Source organism: Pristiophorus japonicus, chromosome 1, assembly GCF_044704955.1.
Source record: "Pristiophorus japonicus isolate sPriJap1 chromosome 1, sPriJap1.hap1, whole genome shotgun sequence".
Lineage (NCBI taxonomy): Eukaryota > Metazoa > Chordata > Chondrichthyes > Pristiophoridae > Pristiophorus > Pristiophorus japonicus.
Genome location: NC_091977.1, coordinates 125,765,827 through 125,787,485, shown reverse-complemented (window position 1 = coordinate 125,787,485; position 21,659 = coordinate 125,765,827). Strand labels below are relative to the sequence as shown.

At 45.3% G+C, this 21,659-nt stretch overlaps 1 protein-coding gene across 2 annotated transcripts in view; it reads right to left on the bottom strand.

The window, feature by feature from the left end:
* Positions 1 to 21,659, bottom strand: part of LOC139231280 (retinal dehydrogenase 2-like) — an 84,647-nt gene that overhangs the window by 27,625 nt on the left and 35,363 nt on the right. For both annotated transcript variants that reach the window (XM_070862504.1, XM_070862510.1), the window contains exons 7-9: positions 21,279 to 21,392; positions 14,087 to 14,189; positions 10,903 to 11,087 (exon numbers count right to left, since the gene is read on the bottom strand). In XM_070862504.1, the coding sequence (XP_070718605.1) occupies positions 10,903 to 11,087; positions 14,087 to 14,189; positions 21,279 to 21,392 (402 nt within the window). The remainder of the gene's footprint in view (positions 1 to 10,902; positions 11,088 to 14,086; positions 14,190 to 21,278; positions 21,393 to 21,659) is intronic.

The following is a 21,659-nucleotide window of genomic DNA, read 5'->3' as shown; positions in this document are numbered from 1 at the left end:
GATGAGCAAGGAGCAGAGCGCATTGCCTCTTCAGAGGAGGAGGAGGGGGAAGGTGCATCAGCTGGAAGATGAGAAGGAGCAGGAGGAACCTGAGATTTAGATGCCAGCAGCACCTGAGCACATTGCTGCTTGGGAGGATAGGGATGGCCTCACCATGGCCAGATATACATAAGTTACTGCATTACACCCATGTGCCTGCCACATGCTGTGTCAGGTTTCCTCCACCCCCCAACAACACTATAAAGCATCCCTGCAATGACCAAGTAATTTCTTTCACACTGACCCCCAATGCTGGAGGTAATTATGTCTCATCATTCACTCCAACTCACTAAGCCACTTCTAAAGTAGCATACAAAAATGTGAATGACTGGAAAGTGAGTAAAATAAATACTTTTATATGTGGCATAACAGTAACAGAACCTTAACAAAAATACTTCTTTAAACACCCATGTGCTTAACCTTGTGCATCTACTTCTGTGTCAATCTTTGCTGATGCATGCTTCTATGAGGTACAACCACTGTGGTTTCAGCAGACGTACAGCAGGCTGCTCACCTCCCTGCTGCAACTGCGTAGACACTTTTGGCGGTCGTCCTCTGGATTTTGGAGCCTGTGATAGACCTGCCAAAGTCTGCTCCTCTTGCGCGTGTACGGGGGAAGATTCGGCTATCACTATCCGAGGAGGCATCTGGGGCTCTGGCTGAGGGGATCGCAATGGGGGAGAAGTGTGAGCACTTTGAGAGGAGCCCACACTTCCATGTCCCCTCTCACCATTATCCCTCTCATGGGCCACCCGCACTTCCCTGCTAGCAAGGAGCTAGAGAGCACTTTTCCGCACAGCAGCGGGGCCATGAAGACCCCAGTCTACTTTGGCATCCCTCCGAGAGAGGAGGTCTATGAGCCTCTGTCATCTGTTCTCCATAGATAGCATGAGCTCATGTGAGTGGCACATTTGCAGCACCATGCTGGTGGCCATTCTTTCCATGGAAGAGCCTACCGTCGCTATCGCCTGCGACACAGTGGTGCTCATGTTGGAGATGGACTCCTCCATTCTCTGCACATTTGCAGACATTGTGGCCACAAAACTTGTCAGAGCCTCTTGCACTTCTTCCTACACCTCCATGATCACCCTCTTTTTGGATGGTCTCCGAGGTGCAGCGTCTTTAAGCAGCTGAACAGAGCTGGCAGCATCCAAGGCTCTCCGGCAAGGAGTCTCCATTGCTGTCCCTGTCTCCTCCATCTGCTCACTTGCTCACTTGTGACTGGTGACACACCAGATGACAACACTACTCTGTCTCGCGTAGACCCACTGAGTTGTGCGTATCTGCGCAGGTGCTGGGTGTGCTTTGGTCTGGTGACGGTGCACCCTCAGAGGCTGGAGGCTGCTCTGATGAATTGTCTTCTTCTTCAGCCTGGACGGCGGGGTGTGCTCTTTATGGACCTGTGGGAGAGTAAAGATGATTTGGAAATGTTATATTAAGAATGGGTAATGATACCATTATGCACATTCACTGGCTGCTGACATCTCCCCATATGAGTGACTGCTGTGTGCCATGTGGCTGTATGAGATGTAATTCTATTATCAGGTTGCTGAGTTGTCTCCCACAGCCAGCTGCTCCCCAACTCCTGAGACCTCCAGGGCGACCTCCTGTGTTGCTGTCAAAGTGGCAAACGATGCAGGGCCACCTCTGGTTCTCTCCCTCTCCCTGTTTTTGTGGGCTCTTTTCTCTTGCAAGGAGGGAAAGAAAAGAAGTTTGAGTGGGCGTGATGGCATGAGTGTAAGGAATGTGTGGATCACAGCTTTAGAGCGTCACTATGAGGGAGTATCGTGCCAATGCCAAGTGCCCTCCTTGTGTGTTGTTAGTTGGTTTGATTGCATTAGAATGAGAGTGAGTGTGAGGAGTGGTTAGTCAGATAGGGATGTGAGCATGTAGATAGAGAGGCATGGGTGGACATGCAAGGTATGTTGGTATGAAGAATGATGTGGATGAGTATGCTTGGGAAGACAGAGTGATGGGATGTGATGACAGGCACAGCAGAATGAAGTTGAGTGTGGCTTTGCTTCTCACCTTTCCTGATCATGAGATCATTGAAGCGCTTCTGGTATTGCCCCCAGGTCTTCCTCACCACATTCCTGCTATTGACCTCTTCTGCTATTTTGAGGCAGGCTCTTTTAGTCTCCTGGGGAGGTCTCTTCCGCCCATCACCTGCGGGCTCTCACTCGCGCCACAAGAATATGTTGAGAGTCATTTGAAAACCTGGGTGCAGCCCTGTGTTTCTGTGAAGCCATCTGTGCAAGGCTGAGCACTAACCAGATGGCGATATGAACTGCCTGCACACTCCTAGATATACCTTCAAATGCAATGTGGCCAAGGCTGCTTTAAATATCCTGGCTGGGAACGAGTCATCGATGACGTCATCAGTCCTGCACCATTGAATAGGGCTGGGAAACGTGCAGGCCTGCCTTAATAGGCGCCATTAAAGGAAAGTCGCTCCGAGGAGCAGGATTTCCAAGCAGGATTGGTGGGGGGAGGAGTTCTGACCCCAAACTCTGTGGAGTTTAGCTTTTTTTTTACACAGGATCGCCGTCTGGAAGTCAGCCTTGGCTCCCCCTTCAGGCGGAGAACACCGCAGGAGAAGCCTCAGCCCAGGAGTAGGTACGGTTGTGCTGGTTAGAGATCATGAGGGGTGGTTACAGGAGGGTCGCGGGTGGGGTCCGAGCGGTGGGGGGTGGGGGGGGAAGGGGGAGTTCCGATCACAGAAAGGGAAGCTGGTTAGTTTGGGGATCCAGGGCGAAGCACTCGTACTCCTTCTGGCCCACAGGCTATGCTGAAAAGGCAATTACCTCTTTCACGTAGGAGTCCTCGCCTCCTTTTAGCTATCGGGTTTCCCGAGGCCTGGAAAACCCGGCCGGCCAGACTTAAATTTAAATCAGAGAAAAAATCTGAGGCGCGCACCCTCACTAAAATATTTAAATGAGCGGCCTGTCTCCTAGGAACGGGTTAGCTGCCCGCCTTCCGTCCCACCTCCGTTAAAACCGGATATGGGAGAGTTCGAGACAGTTTGGGTTTGGGTTTGAGATTTAAACATTTTTTACATTCCACCCAACTCAAATCCACCAATTTTTGGGGGTAATGTTTCAGGTTGACACCATTAGACGAAAGCTGGTTGACATTAAATGCTAACCCTATTTTTCTCTCCACAGATGCTACCTGACCGGCTGAGTGCTTCCAGCATTTTGGGTATTTATTTCAGATTTCAGATTTCTAGCATCTACAGTTTAATTTTTTTTTTGTTTAATTATTGGTGAGTTAATATTCCATGTTGCAATTTCAAGGGTGAATGTGCTATGTTCTCTTTTGGAATAATATCCCTTTAAATCTGATATTTTTGCTTCTTGTGACTGTATTTCATCAATTGTTGTCTCACTGAAAATTATAATTCAATGTCTTGGGAAGACAATATATTGTAATTATTGCAATCTCTAGTTGCCAGATAGTACTGTAATGCTGATGTATTGAACTTTACTGTTACAGTATCATATTCAAACACTGATAATAACCACTCCTACAGTCATCAGCTCATTCCATTGTCACATCAAGTTAATGCTGTGACGTGTGACATTGATTAACATAAAAGAATAGGCCAGGGTAAAGCATTTCAGTTAAACAGGATAGGTACATAACATTGATCCTATATTTAACAGTTCAGTGAGATATTAAATGAATTTGTCATTGGATTTTATTTTAATAAGTGACAATGATTAATCAAGAGTTGTGGTTAACAGAGGGACTGCACTAAAGTTTGAAATATACTTGCACTCTGCAGATAACAACAGCATTAAGCAATCTCATATCATATATGCTGTAGGTCTGTTTTATTATTATGCTGATAATATGTCCAGGTTCCAATCTTAACCAAGCACCAATCAACACACAGGCCCCGATTTTAACTCCAGGTGGATTTCCCGCACAAGCCTGAGTTAAATTACTGTTAGGTTTCAATGATGAGGGACTGCGGTTGCAGACGTGACTCTAGGATGGTACATTGCCTCCCTAGTGTCTGGGTCAAGGATGTCACTGAGCGGCTGCAGAACATTCTGATGTGGGAGGGTGAACAGTCAAAGGTCGTGGTCCATATCGGTACCAATGACATAGGTAGAAAGAGGGATGTGGTCCTTCAGGCAGCATGTAGAGAGCTAGGAAAAGGATTAGTAAGCAGGACCTCAAAGGTAATAATCTCCGGATTACTCCCGGTGCCTCACACGAGTGGGAACAGATATAGAAGGACGAATGCGTGGCTGAAGATATGCTGCTGGAGGGAGGGCTTTAGATTCCTGAGGCATTGGGACCAGTTCTGGGGGAGATGCACAAACTGGACGGGTTGCACCTCAACAGGGCCGGGACCAATATCCTTGCGGGGGTTTTGTGGTGCTGCTGGGGATGGTTTAACTAGCTTGGCGGGGATGGGAATCCGAAAGTAGATTTAGTAGCGAGAGAAGCAAAGCTGGAAATGGAAGGCAGTAAATTAGTAGGTGAGTTTCGAAGACAGTGGAAGCAAAGGCTAGAAAATAGACAACGAAGGAGTTTGGCAGTGCTTAACAGTATATATTTCAATGCAAGGCTGATGAGCTGAAGGCACAGACAGACATGTGGAAATATTACATAATAGCTCCTTCAGATACATGGCTTAAAGGGCAGACATGGCAGCTCAACATTCCTGGTTACAGGGTTTTCAGATGAGAGAGGATAAAAAGGGAAGGGATCGCAATATTGTTTAAGGAAAAAAATTACAGCTGTGAGGAGGGCTGATATGTTAGAAGGCTCATCAAATGAGGTCAAAAGGGTTGAAATGAAGAACAAAAAAGGGACAATTATACTGCTAGGAGTGTACTATAGACCCTCAAACAGTCATAGGGAGATAGAAGAGCAAATATGTAGCACAAAAACAATATGGCGATGATAGTAAGGGATTTCAACAATCCTAATAATAACTGGGATAGAATTAATGTAAAAGGTATAGAGGACATAAAATTCATAAAATGCATTCAGGAGAACTTTGTTAGCTAGTACATAACAAGCCCAACAAGGGAAAGGGCAGTTCTAGACTTAGTTTTAGGGAATGACGCTGGGCAGGTGGAAGAGGTATCAGTTGAAGAGCATTTTGGTGATAGTGATCATGATTCAGTTAGGTTTAGCATAGTTACGGTTAAGGACAAAGATAGACCAGGTATCAAAGTTCTCGATTGGGGAAAAGCCAATTTTGTTAAGATGTGATTTAGCAAAAGTGGACTGGAAACAGCTACTTGAAAGTAAATCAGTGTCAGAGCAGTGGGAGGCATTCAAGGAGGAGATAGTGAGGGTCCAGAGCAAATATGTTGCCGTAAAGCAAAAGGGTGGGACTCCCAAATCTAGAGCCCCCTGGATGTCAAGGAGCATATGGTGTAGGATAAGGAAAAAAAGGAAGCTTTGCCAGATAAGGAGAGCTAAATACTGCAGAAAGCACTAGAGGAGTATAGAAAGTGAAATTTAAAAGGAAATTAGGAAAGCAAAGAGAGGGCCTGAAAAAATATTGGCAGGTAAAATCAAGGAAAACCCGAAGATGTTTTCTCAATATATAAAGAGCAAAAAGATAACTAAGGAAAGAGTAAGGCCTTCGCCATCTCCAGGCCAGGTCCAAGACCACCCCAACCTCGAGCTTCAGTACGCAGACAACGCCTGAGTCTGCACACATACAGAGACTGAACTCCAGGATATAGTCGACGTATTTACTGAGGCGTACGAAAGCATGGGCCTTACGCTAAACATACGTAAGACAAAGGTCCTCCACCAGCCTGTCCTCGCCGCACAGCACTGCCCCCCAGTCATCAAGATCCACGACGCGGCCCTGGACAACGTGGACCGTTTTCCATACCCCAGGAGCCTCTTAACAACAAGAGCAGACATTGACGACGAGATTCAACACCACCACCAGTGCGCCAGTGCAGCCTTCGGCCACCTGAGAAAAAGAGTGTTTGAAGACCAGGCCCTCAAAACTGCCACCAAGCTCATGGTCTACATGACTGTAGTAATACCCGCCCTCCTGTATGGCTCAGAGACATGGACCATGTACAGCAGACACCTCAAGTTGCTGGAGAAAAACCACCAACGATGCCTCTGCAAGATCCTACAAATCTTCTGGGAGGACAGCCACACCAACATTAGCATCCTCGACCAGGCCAACATCCCCAGCATTGAAGCACTGACCACACTTGATCAGCTCCGCTGGGCAGGCCACATCGTTCGCATGCCAGACACAGACTCCCAAAGCAAGCGCTCTAGTCAGAACTCCTTCACGGCAAACGAACCAAAGGTGGGCAGAGAAAACGTTACATGGACACCCTCAAAGCCTCCTTGATAAAATGCAACATCCCCACCGACACCTGGGAGTCCCTGGCCAAAGATCGTCCTAAGTGGAGGAAGAGCATCCGGGAGGGCGCTGAGCACCTCGAGTCTCATCGCCGAGAGCTTGCAGAAACCAAGCACAGGCAGCGGAAAGAGCGTGCGGCAAACCAGTCCCACCCACCCTTTCCTTCAATGACTATCTGCCCCACTTGTGACAGGGACTGTGGTTCTTGTATTGGACTGTTCAGCCACCTAAGGACTCATTTTAAGAGTGGAAGCAAGTCTTCCTCGATTCCGAGGGACTGCCTATGATGATGATGAGGGCCAAGGAGAGACCAAAAAAGTAACTTATTTGTGAAAGCGGATGATGTGGGTATGGTTCTTAATGAATACTTTGCGTCTGCCTTTACAGAAGAGAGGGATGATGCAGACATTGTAGTTAAAGAGAAAGAGTGTGAAATATTAGATGGGATAAACATAGAGAGAAAGGAAGTATTAAGAGGTTTCTGCTAATAGCCTCTGCTATTTTCTCTTTTGCTTCTCTTAACAGCCTGTGATACATTTCATCCGGACCTGGGGATTTATCCATTTTCAAAGCTGCTAGGCCCCTTAATAGTTCCTCTTTCACCATGTTTATCTCATCGAATATTTCACATTCCTCCTCCCTCATTGCAAAATCTGCATCGCCCTCTCTTTTGTGAAAACAGATGCAAAGTATTCATTAAGAATCATACCCAAGCCTTCCACCTCCACACACAGATTTCCTTTATGAACTCTAATAGGCCCCACTCTTTCTCTAGTTATCCTCTTGCTCTTAATGTATTTATAAAACATCTTTGGGTTTTCCCTGATTTTACGTACCAACATTCTTTGATGTTCTCTCTTTGCTTTCCTGATATATTTTTTAATTGCAGCCCTGCACCTCTTATACTCCTCTAGCGTAACTAAAAGCCAGTCTGCCTAGCCTGAGTAATTACAGGCCAATCAGCCTAGCCTCGGTGGTGGGAAAATTATTGGGAAAAATTCTGAGGGACAGCATAAATCATCATTTAGAAAGACACGGATTAATCACGGATAGTCAGCATGGATTTGTTCAGGGAAGGTTATGTCTGACTAACTTGATTTACTTTTTTGAGGAGGTAATAAGGAGAGTTAATGAGGGTAGTGCATTTGATGTAGTCTACATGGATTTTAGCAAGGCCTTTGACAAGCTCCCATAGGGCAGGTTGGTCGCACAAGAAAAAGCCCAATGAATCTAAGGAAAAGTGGCAAGTTGGATCCAAAATTGGTTCAGTGGCAGGAAGCAAAGGGTAATGGTCGAAGTGTGTTTTTTTTGCTAGAAGGCTGTTTCCAGTCGGGTTCCACAGGGCTCAGTACTAGGTCCCTTGCTTTTTGTGGCATATATCAATGATTTGGACTGCAATGTAGGGGGCATGATTAAGACGTTTGCAGAATATACAAAAGTTGGGCGTGTGGTTGATAGTGAGGAAGAAAGCTGTAGAAAAGTGCAAGAAGATATCAATGGACAGGTCAGGTGGGCAGAAAAGAGGCAAATGGAATTCAATCAGAGAAGTGTGAGGTAATGCATTTGAAGAGGGCTAACAAAGCAAGGGAATACACATTAAATGGTGGGATACTGATTAATGTAGAGAAAACAGAGGGACCTTGGAATGCATGTCCACAGATCCCTGAAGGTAGCAGGACAGGTAGTTAAGGTAATTAAGAAGGCATGCGGGATAGTTTCCTTTATTAGCCGAGGCATAGAATATAAGAGCAGGGAGGTTATGCTAGAACTGTATAAAACTGTATAAAACACTAGTTAGGCCACAGCCAGAGTACAGCGTACAGTTCTGGTCACCACATTACAAGAAAGATGTGATTGCACTATAGAGGGTACAGAGGAGATTTACAAGGATGTTGCCTGGACTGGAGAATTTTAGTTACCTGACATGTTGAGTATTTCCAACAATGTTTAATTTAATTCCAGCAGATTAATCATTAATTCCTGGAGACTTCAGGACAATCCTGAAGGGTTGGCAACTGTAGGAACAAAGGTGCATGTCCCACCAGCAATTACCTGCTTACAACAGGAGGTCTTCAGATTTTATGGGGCAAGTGGGGGTGGGGTGGTGGGAGGAAGCAGCAGAGGAAGCCCTGGTAAAGGTTGAAGTGCTGCACTTAATGTTGGCCTGCTCGTAAAGCAGTACCAGAATGCGGAAAATTTAACCCATGTGTTATAAAGGAACCAGAAGCAGACAGCCTAAAACTTAGCAGAGATTGATTCAAAAATGATTTGAACTAAAAATAAGTTTTGGGAGGGCGATGCAATTGTGGGAGTAGATGCAAAGGGGCTTCCCAATGCAGCAGCCAAAACCATTTGGAAGGAAGTGGCATTAGTAGTGAGTGGCAAGTCTTTAACCTTCAGGACCCTTCTTCAATGCAAAGAAAGGTTTAATGACCTCACAAGGTCATCAAAGCTAAGAGTGATGGTTGCTAGTTAACATTAATGTATATTTTGTGCATTTCAGACAGTAGATCCATATTTACCCATTGAAGCATCACTATTACTGTGGGAATTCTATTTGGAAAGTAATAAGAATTCTCAAATAATTGTCAAATGAAACCGTCTGTGATTAACAATGAGAAGTATTCATTTGTCAGACAAGAATGGATTCTGCTCACTAAATGCTAATGGTCAAAGATCTGAAATGATTTATCTGTTTTGAGGCTTACACTCTGAGGAGACAATTGCATGAGCTGAACAGGAAGGAAAAGACAGACAGCAGGAAACTCTTTACCTTTCTCATTCTTCTAATCTCTATGATAGCCAGAAGCAAGAAACATGTTGTATAGTGAGAAGGAACCAATGCCAGAATCTTCAGCATTTGGCTCTGTCAGCAGAAATTGGCCCACTCTGTCATGACTCCTATCATTCACATTCATCAGTCCAGATAATTAACTCACGGTGATTTTGGGCACGCATTCCCCACAATTTTCTGTGCAGTGTGGATGGAAATTCGAGGGCAGCCACAGTTCATCATATGTGCTCTCAGTAAATTAGGTTTACTGCCAGGAGTGCAATTTCAGAAAATTGTCCCTATAGTCTAGAAGGTAGCAGGCCAGGGTTAAATAATGGAAATTAATATTCTGGAGTTTTGTTTGATTACCATTGGGGATCAGGGAGTATTTATGCAGAACTTTTCCTAATAGAGTAGATTTCACATTATCTGTGAAAGGAGAAGGCTTAATGAGCTGAATAACCTTTATGAATTCTATGCTTTCTTATGTTCTTGTGATCTAATATTTTTCAGTATCTTCAGAAAACCTTCAGTGCAGATAACGAAGGACTCCATAACTGTGCCAGACTACTGCAATATAATTAGTTTAAGTACAAAAATTCAACAATAGATATTGCATAAAGCAATAGTTGGGATGGAATGAACTTGAGCTTATCAGAATATCAGTGTTCAGAAGATGTTCACAGAAGATCGTTTCTCTCATCGTTTATAGCAGCATCTTAATTATTCAATTAGTCTACAACACATTCCGTGTGGGCTGGATTTTAAGGAGGAAGGCGGGTTAGTAGCGGGGGGCTCTGAGGCGGTTGGGAAATCCGGGAGGCCGGGTTTCCAGCAGACCCTGCTGAATTTGCATGCGAGACCTCGGTTTCCCGATCACAGCCAGAAGGAGCAGGTGGGTAGGCCTGCTTCACTAGGCTGCACAGAGGAGAGAGGGAGAGTTTGTGTAGTGGCCGGGCCATTAACAGCATCGGGGGGTCAGTCGGATGATCGGGGGTCGGGCCGGGCCATTAAGCAGGTCGGGGGGATCAGGCAGAAGATCAGGGGATCAGGTTGAAGATCAGAAGTCGGGCTAGGTCATTAAGTGGATCAGTGGGTCGGGCAGAAGATCAAAGGGTCAGGCTGGGCCGGGCCAGGTCGTTAAGAGGATCGGGTGGGGGGAGGTTCGGGCAGAAGATCGTGGTGGGGGGATAAGAGAGGATCGTGGCCAGATGATTGGGGGTGGATGAAGGAAAGATCATGGGTGGCCACCGGAGGATTGTGGGAAGGGGTGGAAGAGAAGAACGTGGCCGGCCTCAGCATCATCGGTGACAGCTGGGGGTGTTCGGAAGCCTTGTGAGGGGGTCTCCCTCCGATCATAGGGGGTGGGTTAGGTAGTGACCCTGGATCCAGGAACTAAGTGTAAAGGCACTTATCTCCTGGATGTAGCAGTCTGCCAGGTATTACGAATTGTGTAAAATCCATTTGATAGAGTTAAAAACAAAATGGAAGTTACAAAAAGAGGCTTCCAGTCTCATTGTAATATTTAAATTGATATCTCGTCCCCTGGGAGCAGGTTGGCTGCCTGTCCCCATCCTGCTTCCCGTCCCGCCTCCATTAAAATCAGAAGTGGGCGGGTTGGATGCAGGGTCAGGTCAGGAGTACAATTTTTAACAATTTAACTACTCCACGCTCCAAACACATCTGTTCTTTTAGGTTAAGATTCCCCCCTTTCCTCTGATACCTGTGGCCCATGAGTGACTGCTACATGTAGAGGATTTCCGATAACACGCTTCTGTGCTAGTGTAGTGCTCTTGCAGACAAATTCTTTGTAGACAGATTCCTCCACAAATATTCTGGATCCTGCCAAACAGCACTGTCCCTGATTGAAGAAGAGACCATGATGAGCTTGTTCTACGGCAAAGTCCACTGCAAAATATAAGTCAGGTTGGCATAGTCATTCATATTTGAAAATGTGAGACATAATTTTGGGAAATTTAACACAGTTTAATTTATTTATAAGATTTCAAATCCAGCATTCCAATAGAATGTTAATTTATTCCATTTAATCCTACAGGATTTCTCTTGTAAATCTAAAAGTATCTTGTATGAACATATAGAATAATCATTAAAGCCACATTTTAGAACAGCAAAATCACATGGAAGTACTACTCACATCACATTGACTAGATCCACTTATTAAATATTAACAAGCACACAAGTTTATGACCTACTATTACACTTAGAAAGTAATTAAGTGAAGTTTCATTATTCACCATTTATATTAAATAATTTGATAATAGATTATGGAATTGAATATTAAAAAGCAAAACTTAAAATGTTACTAATCACTTAACCTGAAATGGAGGAATATTCTGGCTTCTTTAGCATATGTTGGAAATTCGATGGATTAATCCCACTAAACAGTTTCATTTTTTAAAATCACATTTACCAGTTCCCAATTGGTCCTCTACTTACAGAGGATGGAAATTCTGGCCGAGTGCCTGTTATCTCCTGTTCTTTAAAGAAAATAATAGATTCCCCATTATTTTATTTGACATTTTCTTAGAAATGTCAGTATTATTGCCGGCATGGAGCCCCTCAAGTCAGGTCTCTCTCATCGCCAGGCCGCTGTGGGGATGGGGTCTAAGCTTACGGCAGGGCCTTGGGAGCCAAGGGACTAAAGGGAATCATGTTATAGTCAACTGAGTATGATTGGAACAAGAGCAGTTCATCAAGTGCCTGGTCATACATTGTAGTTAAATAGTTAACTTGGGAAAATACATCTTGTGCTGTGGCAGTTTTATTGCCATTCACTGTTGCCTCAAGTAATCTCAATGAACAATTCCAGTGGTGTGGTATTAAACCTAGTTTGGGATTTATGAGATTTTGTCACTGATATTACTCCACATGAGTGAGATCTTGGCATAGTTTGCAAGTTACTACTATATATCATAAAGGAAATAACAGCAAATGGCGAACAGAAGACTTGGGCAATAAGTTGCAATGGCCACATTCTGGTTAATGAATCATTGTTTGAATTTTGCCAACAGTTAATCAATTACAACTGGACTTCTAAATCAACAGTTTTTATGCTGTATACATTTCAAAAAATTCATTGATAGCTGTGTTCACATATGTAAGTGGTGGAATTCAGAAAATTTATTATTGTGCAACTAGCTCTCAGAAAATGTCAGATTGTAACAATGAACATTACAACAATCTTCTATAAATGTGTAAGCTGCTTTGTCAACAAAGTAAAATATGCACTCTTTTGGCCAATAGTTATTGTAGTTTGATTATAATTTATCATGGGGTATGTTTTATCTTTCACCATCAGATGGTAAACTCAACGGGGCCAAAATTGCCCACCGCTGGAAATGGAGCGCACCTACCCTGTTTCTCGTATTTTTTAATTCCGCTCTTTGGCTTTTTATTTTCGGCAGACCATAAGTCGGTCATAATGGGGGTGGATATGTGGCAGTGAGTAAACGTTCGCACTCTAGAGTGGCGGAAGTTGGAGGTGGGTGGAGTGGCCGCGGCTCTCAGTCATCAGCGTAGTGCTGATGATGTCATCACGGTGCCGCGTCACCACGGCTCTCCCTTTCACTTAAAGGGGAGAGCCTGCGCAATTGTTTAAGTTCAGTGCACTGGGCCACCAAGCAGGGTTTCGGCCGGGCCAGCAGCCTGGCACCCAAGAGGTGGCAGCCCGGCCGAACCCAGGGGCATAATTTTCAGCCTGACAGGCAGTCGGCCGACAAAAAAGAAACACATGGCGGCAGTGGCAGTAGGTCCTCCCCTTTAATGGGAGCCACACCGCCATTTTAGAAGGACTACAACCTCACTGCGCCAGCAGAAAAAAGCATCTTTTGGCACCGCGTGGTGGGAGCCAGATTTTTTGGGCAGAATTTCACCATCGAGATGGGAACATCGGCGGTGCGTGCTCTTATGACACACTTAGGACGGATTGGCAGCAGTGGAGCGGTAGTGGGGGGAGCGGGTCACCGCCGGAATACCACTGGAGCGGAATTTAACAATTGCGGCCATTACACGAGAAATCGGCAGCCATTGCACTTGGCAGCGTGGCCGCCGATTTTCGCCAGTAACAGGCCTTAAGGGAAGGGGCAATTTCGGCCCCAGCATCTCCCGATTGCCGCCCGTTATGCATGCACCTGATAATTGGTCAGAGTGTAGAACAAGTGGCCAATCTGTGATGTTCAATTTGCTCCTCAGTGATGAAAGTTGAAATCTACCTCCAATGCATATGAACACAAAAGCAAATTTACAAATTCAAAAATATTATTTCCAAAAAAATACACAAGGATGAAAACTCCTCCAAAGAGGAAAATAATGAAGTAGTCCATGCCAGCTTACAGCAGGCTTGGACTGACAAGTGGCAGATAACATCCTCACTGTACAGTGCTAGACAATGAACTTCTCCAACAAGAAAAGGCCCAACAACCTCTTTCTCACCTTCAGCTGCACCAGCTTGACACCATCAGGAACAGAGGAAATCTGCTTGAGTGGTGCTCTTGCCACTGGTCTCAATTTCCTTCCTTCCACCACTAGCATACAATGGCTGTAGTACGTACTATCTAGAGGATGCACTCCACCAACTCTCAAAAAGTCACTTTGTCAGCCTTTTCCAGCTCCTCTACCACCAAGAAAGACAAGAGCACCAAAGTCATGGGAACACCATCAACTACAATTTCCCCTGTAAGTCACACACCATCCTGACTTGAACATGTATCGCCCATTGTTGGGTCAAAAACCGCTAAAACTCCACCACTACCTTCTTGAGATAACTAGGCAGAGGCATTAAATACAACCTTGGCAATATCACCCACATCTTGATAACAAATAAGAAAAACAGGAGAGGCATCTGATAAACATGACATTTTTAAATAGAAATAACTTTTAATACTAACAGTCTGCATCAGCAAATATGATGTTTGGATTCTTCCCTCCAAGTTCCAATGTTACTCTCTTTAGATTACTTTTGCCTGCTGCCTCTTGTATTAGTTTACCAACCTGAGTGAAAAATTATAATTATAATTGTGAATATGATATCCATATAAAGACTTATTTTAATATTGCACTACTAACGTTTCACATACAATTGATAACTTTAAAATGTAGCGACTAATATTTTTAGGCAAACATGAAAGACATTTTTTCATGCAGCATGATCTCAAAACCAACATGAGAAGATTTTTTTCCCTAGCGAGGTATTAGTTACATGGGTCAGATTGCCTCCTTAAAAAATCTTGCTAATTGCCTTTGCCCATGTAAACACAGAATGCGTTTGAGCAAGTCAGACTAGAAGACCTTTGATTCACTAGCAAAGTTGCCGGTGTCACCTGCAACTGGAGTTAACAAGCGTGGAAAATGACGGCAACGCTAATGGAGCAAAATTGGTCTGAGGAGCATGGAGATTGGTGGTGCAGCACTTACCTTTCATGCAACGCCGTCCTGGTGGCATTGCTGGAGGCATTCGAGATGAAGTTCTTGTCTAGGTGCGGCGTTGGAGCTTCCCACAACCTCTGGAATCGAGGCTGTGGAGCTCGCACAGAATTGTGGTTAATGAAGAGGTCTGAGAATTAAAGGGGCCATGCACACTGAAGCAATACAAATTTAAACAAAGTGAAACAATGCAGGTTTCAGCCCTTTCTGCCTTAAAAAAAAATTACATTATAATGAAGTCCCAATGTGAATATTCAACTCTTAAAGCTGAATTACCTTCCAAACCACAACAAATGGGAAAACTGCCTCAGCATTAACACAAATGGCTCAGCAAGCCAAGGAAGGGGCACCCAGGGTCTCCCATGCACCATCCAGTTTTGTGCAGAGGGTCAACACTGCAAGACAGACCTTCTACCCACAAGGATCAGGAAACTCTTGAGAAAGAAGGATGTGGGAGTACATCACCGAGGCCATCGCTGCCAGCAGTGTCGCCGCCCCCCCCCCCCCCACTACTTGGCTCCAATGGCCAAAGAAGCTTTATGACCTCAGACCACTGATCAAGGTCAGTGAATGCATCTTCAAAAGCCGTCTCCTACCAACTGCAATATTAGCGTCACACACTGCTCAATGCACGACCCCCAATCACTCATCTACCACCAATCTGCACTAATCAGGAGGCACATCTCCCAGTCCTAACCTCAACTCACCTCCTTGGAGGAGATGGTGCAGGCTATTCTTGACGAGCGGTGGGGTGAACGGATACAAGATGCTGGTATCCTCATATGTTATCCTCCTTCTGGCATTCACCTCATGCTTTCCTGCCCTCCCGTTACCATAACTCCATTCTTGTGCCTTCCTCGTTTCACACACCCAAGAAATGCAGCCTGCCCAGACAGTGGGTGACCAAGAAGAGGGAGAGGAGAGTGAAGAAGAACAAGGAAGATTCATTTGACACTCCCAGCCACCAGCTCTTCAAGATCAACTAGCAAGGACATTTGCTGAGTCCCCTACTGAAAGTCAGCAGCCTTCCACCAGCCAAGCTGCAGCCACTGGGGTAGCATTGCGAGACATCAGTAGGATAGGCAAAGGCACACACAAAACAGTCACTAAGAGAATGCATATGGGTGATCAGTTGATTTCCTGATGTTACATTGGATGAATAGACGTATATAGGTGGATTGGAAAGTTTGCTTTTTGGTGGCTTTTATTTCAGCATCGTGGCCAAGAGGACATTGTGATGGTAACAGATGGAAGGTTAGATGTGGGACTAATGTTGAAAGGGGAATTGGGGTTGTGGTCACTGCGGATGATTCTATCCTGCATATCCTGGCCAGAAAGGGACTGTCTGGGATGCATCCTTCTATCTGATTCCTTATCTTCTGCTTCCTCCTCTTCAGCTTCCTCCTCTTCTGTGTCTTCCTCTTTCCTCTGCAAGCAGATGCTGTAAATGTGAAATGACAGCAAAAATGCTGGAAATACTCAGCTGGTCAGGCAGCATATTGACATGTGTCCTGAACTCTGGTTTTCTCTCCATGGATGTTATGTGATCTGTTGAGTATTCACAGCATGCTCTGTCTTTTTCAAAGGCTTTCATTTACCGTCTGAGCCCTTGCAAGCATCCAGCAGCATTCCCTACACAGTTGAAAAACTTTTCAGATCTATTGTAGCAAGCCACGACTTCAATAAAATCAAAAAAAAACAATCCAAATCCTTAAATTTAAACTTATCTACCGATTTGTGTATTCCTTTAAGAACTCGAGACGTCGCCACTGCTTAGGACCAAGTGTTGAATTCAGCGCTCGGGTCGAAGGTCATGTTGGTGACATTAAGTCAGCTTTGCATGCTGATTGATATTACCACAATGCCTTTTTTTTTCAAGGCACTGTCAGTTACCAGCTGTGCAAAGGGGGAGTGGAATATAGCGGCTGTCGTGGGAACTGCCACTAGCTGCCAAAAGAGTGGCGGTGGCCATTTCAATCACTATTTCATGGTGCTACGGAGTGGCGGTAAGTAATGAATTTTTAGCTCCTCAAGTTTAATTTTTCTCCTGTGTTAATTTAGCTAGTCTCATCCTTGTTTTCAAATCCCTCCATGGCCTCGCCTCTTTCTAGCTCTGTAATCTCCTCAAGCCCCACAACCCCCAAGATATCTGCGCTCCTCTAATTCGCCCTCTTGAGCATCCCTGATTATAATCACTCAACTATTAGAGGCCATGCCTTCTGCTGCCTAGGCTCTAAGCTCTGGAATTCCCTGCCTAAACCTCTCCACCTCTCTTTCCTCCTTTAAGACGCTCCTTAAAACGTACCTCTTTGACCAAGCTTTGGGCGCAAGTTTCCACACGCGCCTAGAATGGCGCAGTCCCGACCTGGACGCCCGTTTTTCGCGCCACAAAGTGCGCCTAAAAAAATCCTCAGTATTCTCCACCTACTTGCAGGTCCTCTGGCCCTCGGCGCAGCCAGCACGAGCTGTGGGGGGGCGGAGCCAGGTCCCTGCACTGAAAACAGTGCCGGGACCTCTGCACATGCGCGCTACAGTGGGCACGCAAGTGCAGTAGCTCCAGGCGCCGAACTGTGTGGCAGGGGCCCGAAGCCCGCAGCCCCTAGCCCTGGCTGAATAGCCTCACTGGGGCTGCGTGAATAAGGCTCCTCCCACAGCCAGCTCCTGCTCCCCCGCCCCCGACCAGACCCGATACTCGCTCCCCGCCCCCCACCTGCCTCCGGACCAGACCAGACCCGACACTCAATCCCCGCCCCCCCCGCCTCCGGACCAGACCCGACACCCGCTCCCCCCCCCCCCCGACTGACCTGACCCGACCCGACCCGCGCTCCTGTTCCCGCTCCCCGCCTCCCCGCCTCGACCCGACCTGCGCTCCTGTTCCCGCTCCCCGCCCCCCCGACTGGACCCAACTCGACCTGCGCTCCCGCCCCCCGACTGGACCCGACCCGACTCCCGCTCCCGGACTGGATCCGACCTGACCTCCCCCCCTCCCTCCCTCTCTCTCTCCCCCTCTCTCTCCCCCCCTCCCTCCCTCTCTCCCCCTCCCTCCCTCTCTCCCTCTCTCTCTCCCCCCTCCCTCCCTCTCTCTCTCCCCCTCCCTCCCTCTCTCTCTCCCCTCTCCCTCCCTCTCCCCCTCTCTCTCCCCCCTCTCTCTCCCCCCCCTCTCCCTCTCTCTCTCTCCCCCCCTCTCTCCCTCCCCCGACCCAAACCGAACCTCCCCGACCCGACCCAACGCCACCTACCTGTAAATCTGGTGCTGGGGACAGGCCCTGCCCGAAGTCTCGGGCCCAGCCCATTCAGCCTTCGGTCCCGAAAGGCCTGCCTGAAGCACTTTCACATAGGTAGGAAGATGGTTTATTTAATCTTTTCTTTGCTTATAAATGTTTATTCAGGTTGGATTTATTTGTATAATATTTGTAGAAGTATAAATAAGGATTTATTGTAGAATTTAATGACTTCCCTTCCCCCCCCCCCCACCTCGTTCTGGACGCCTAATTTGTAACCTGCGCCTGATTTTTTAATGTGTAGAACAGGTTTTTTCAGTTCGACAAAAATCTTCACTTGCTCCATTCTACTTTAGTTTGGAGTACGTTTTCACTGTGGAAACTTTCAAATCAGGCATCAGTGGCCAGACACGCCCCCTTTTGAAGAAAAAATTCTGTTCCAAAGTAGAACTGTTCTACCTGACTAGAACTGCAGAAAAAAAAATGTGGAGAATTGCGATTTCTAAGATAGTCCGTTCTCCACCAGTTGCTCCTAAAAATCAGGCGCAAATCATGTGGAAACTTGGGTCCTTTAGGTCTATCGTCCTAATTTTCTCCTTATGTGGCTCGGTGTCAAATTTTTTATCTTATAATGCTCTTGTGACACGCCTTGGAAGTTTTACCACATTAATGGCGCTATATAAATCAAGTTGTTTTTATTGCTGTCTCAGCGGGATGACATTAGAAGTATCTGAGGTTAGGGAAAGAAAAATCTGCTAAGATATTTGCTTCTGATAGATATTCAGTGGTCTCTGCTATCGACTCCTGTAAGAATGAACTGAATGCAATATCCAATGATGTGACCACACGCTTTATTTTGACTACAGAATATTGATGTTATGTGTCAGAACCCTACGCAAGTTTTAATGGACTCAGTCACACTCTCTGACATGTTACAGAGCTCCCTAGCAGGTAGTCCAATACATTGTGCATTGCTTCTTTTAAAGGCTGGACCCTTTAAAGTCTGCATCCCTCGCTTCCTTAGCAGAGCTAGAATGTGAGCTGCTCCTCCAATGAACTGTTTCCTGGGACACTCTTTCCACTTGAACCTGTTCCTACTCTCTTGTGCTCTGTGAATCATCCAGTGAAGTCCCCTGTAACTCACTATCTATGTCAGATGGGGTGCCAGTTCCTGTACTGGTGCTTTGAAGGGTAAGAGCGAGTGATGGTGCATATTCGGGAGGGTTGTTCTCCTTAACTTGTGTGCCTGCAGGGCCCCAATTGTCAAAGGACCTAGAAAAAGGGTAGAAGGATAACGGATAGCACATAATTGCAAGGGTAAGTAGTAGTAGATGTCTGATAGCACAATGCAGCACTAGGTTGGCATGCTGAGTGTGTGCATACACGTGTGTGTGTGTGTGTGTGTGTGTGTATGTATGTGTGAGTTAAGTAGAAAGAGAAAAGGAAGGGCAAATGCCCAAACACCCTGTTGTGGGTAACTTCGCCATCTCCAATGTTGCGTGCCCTTTCCCTGCCAATGAGGTCAGTAGCAACCTCTTGTTCTTCAACTTTCCCTTTGATTATCTGTCAGCTTCTCCTGTAAGAAAACCGTCAGTGGGTTAATATGTATACTTTTGAAGGGTTGTGAAGATGTATTCGGCAATTTAGCAAAAAATGCATACTGAGAGGAAGAAACAGCAAGTGTGGTCAATAGGGGAAGTACATAAGAACATAAAAAATAGGAACAGGAGTAGGCCATTCGGCCCTTCGAGTCTGCTCCGCCATTCAGTAAGATCATAGCTGATCTGATCATGGACTCAGCTCCACCTCCCTGCCTGTTCCTGATAACCCCTTATCCCTTCATCGTTTAAGAAACTGTCTATTTCTGTCTTCAATTTATTCAATGTCCCAGATTCCACAGCTCTCTAAGGCAGCGAATTCCACAAATTTACAACCGTCTGAGAAAATAAATTTCTCCTCATCTCTGTTTTAAATGGACGGCCCCTTATTCTAAGATCATGCCCTCCAGTTCTAGCCTCCCCATCAGTGAAGTAGTTGTGGAGTCAATAGCAGGTCTTGAGTGTGTGAGTGCAAGCAGAAGGAGGTGTAGTGAAGTATTCCATTGTGCTCAAAGGAAAGGCATGGGAAGCAGGAAATTAAGGATTGATATACTGGAGCTAAAGTAGGGTGCTGCAGGTCTGTACAAAGAGTAAGTGCGACATGAAGGGGAGTCTTACCTTGGCAGCCTGATGAAGTCATGAAATTTCTTCCTGCACTGCAGCCAGCTCCCAGGAACAATGCTGCTGGTCGTGACCAACTCAGCCACCCCACTCCATTGCTGCAGGCTAATTCGATGAGACACATCGCCCATCGGAGAGGAAGAGGATGTCCTCCCTGTTGCTCACTTGCTTTATGAGCAGTTCCATGGCAGCATTAGAGAATCAGCATTCCCTGGATGATGTCATGCAATCTACTGCTTTAATAATTCACTGATCACAATTCAAAAGTGCACCTCCCCTTTAAGGGGATGTAGGCTGCCTTTGAGTAGCTGTCACCCTGCCAGGTTTACCACCAAGCCAATCAGCAAGCTGCTTATAAAGAACACAATTAATATTAGCAGCTGACCTAGTCATGGTAAATGAGACCCCAACATGCAAATTGATTTGGCCTTCCACCAACTGCATTGGATAGAACCATGTCCACCGCATGCCCAATATATACTGCAAATGAAAATTGCGGCAAATGTTCTTGAATTCCTGGACCATGAAAATGCCAAAAAGACAAAAATGGTTCTATGAATGTGGTATTTCATTTTCTATTATGGGATAAAAGATTCCTGCTATACACATGTCCATAGAGAGATAAACCACACTTCGAAATGACTAACAAGGATAGTGCTGCAGCCACAGCAAAAAAGGAATGCACTATTTATTATTAACACTTATATGGTCCTATTTCAATCCTTGGTAGTTGAATGGGGAAAAGAGGAGGTGGTCTGGCAGTGAGTTTGCAGTTAATTTATAATGGTTGGAATAGATCAGCCGATCGCCCACCGAATTTGCAGGAAAATGGGAAACCTTCCAGAATTTCAGGGCCTTTACATCCAACTCTATAGCAGTCCAGGCGGGAAATACATTTGAGGCTTCCCAGTAAGCATGTGGCTTCATTAGCAATTAGCTGAGGTTCTTCACATTTGTCTGCTGGGATTTGAAGTTTCAATTTTGGAATTGGAATTCACAGAATTTAGTTAAACATTCATCCCTATGTTGAACGTACTCAAGAGTAGTGTTTTAGCACAAACCATTTCCAAACCCTGGAGACAGCAAATATGGTTAGAGTCCTTTTGAAATCTGTGATTTTTCAAAAGCAATAATTACCAACATTATCCAAAAAAAACCTCCAAATTGATTTGAGATATACACAGTTTTACAAAAGAATGGTGTTTAATTCAAAGTACCTCAGTAGAACCGGTGAAGGCTACTTTATCTATGTCCATATGACTGGTTATAGTTGCTCCTGCTGTACATCCATATCCTGGTACAATATTCACCACCCCAGGAGGAAATCCTGCCTACAGAGAAAAGCAGTTAATATTCATAAAACTTTATGATGATTTAGTTAAGAATGCATTGTGCTCTTTAGTTTATAAATGACTTTAAACAGTAATCAAAAAAAGTTATCCAAATGATAACTGATCCAGATGGCCACCATTGATAGAATGCTAAGAATACATTTATGATCATGAAAATGGAGGCAGATTATAAATCCACGTAAATATATGGAGCTGTGGATATCTTTCAATGCAATATATTAAAATCGGTTACAAATTTAAATCAAA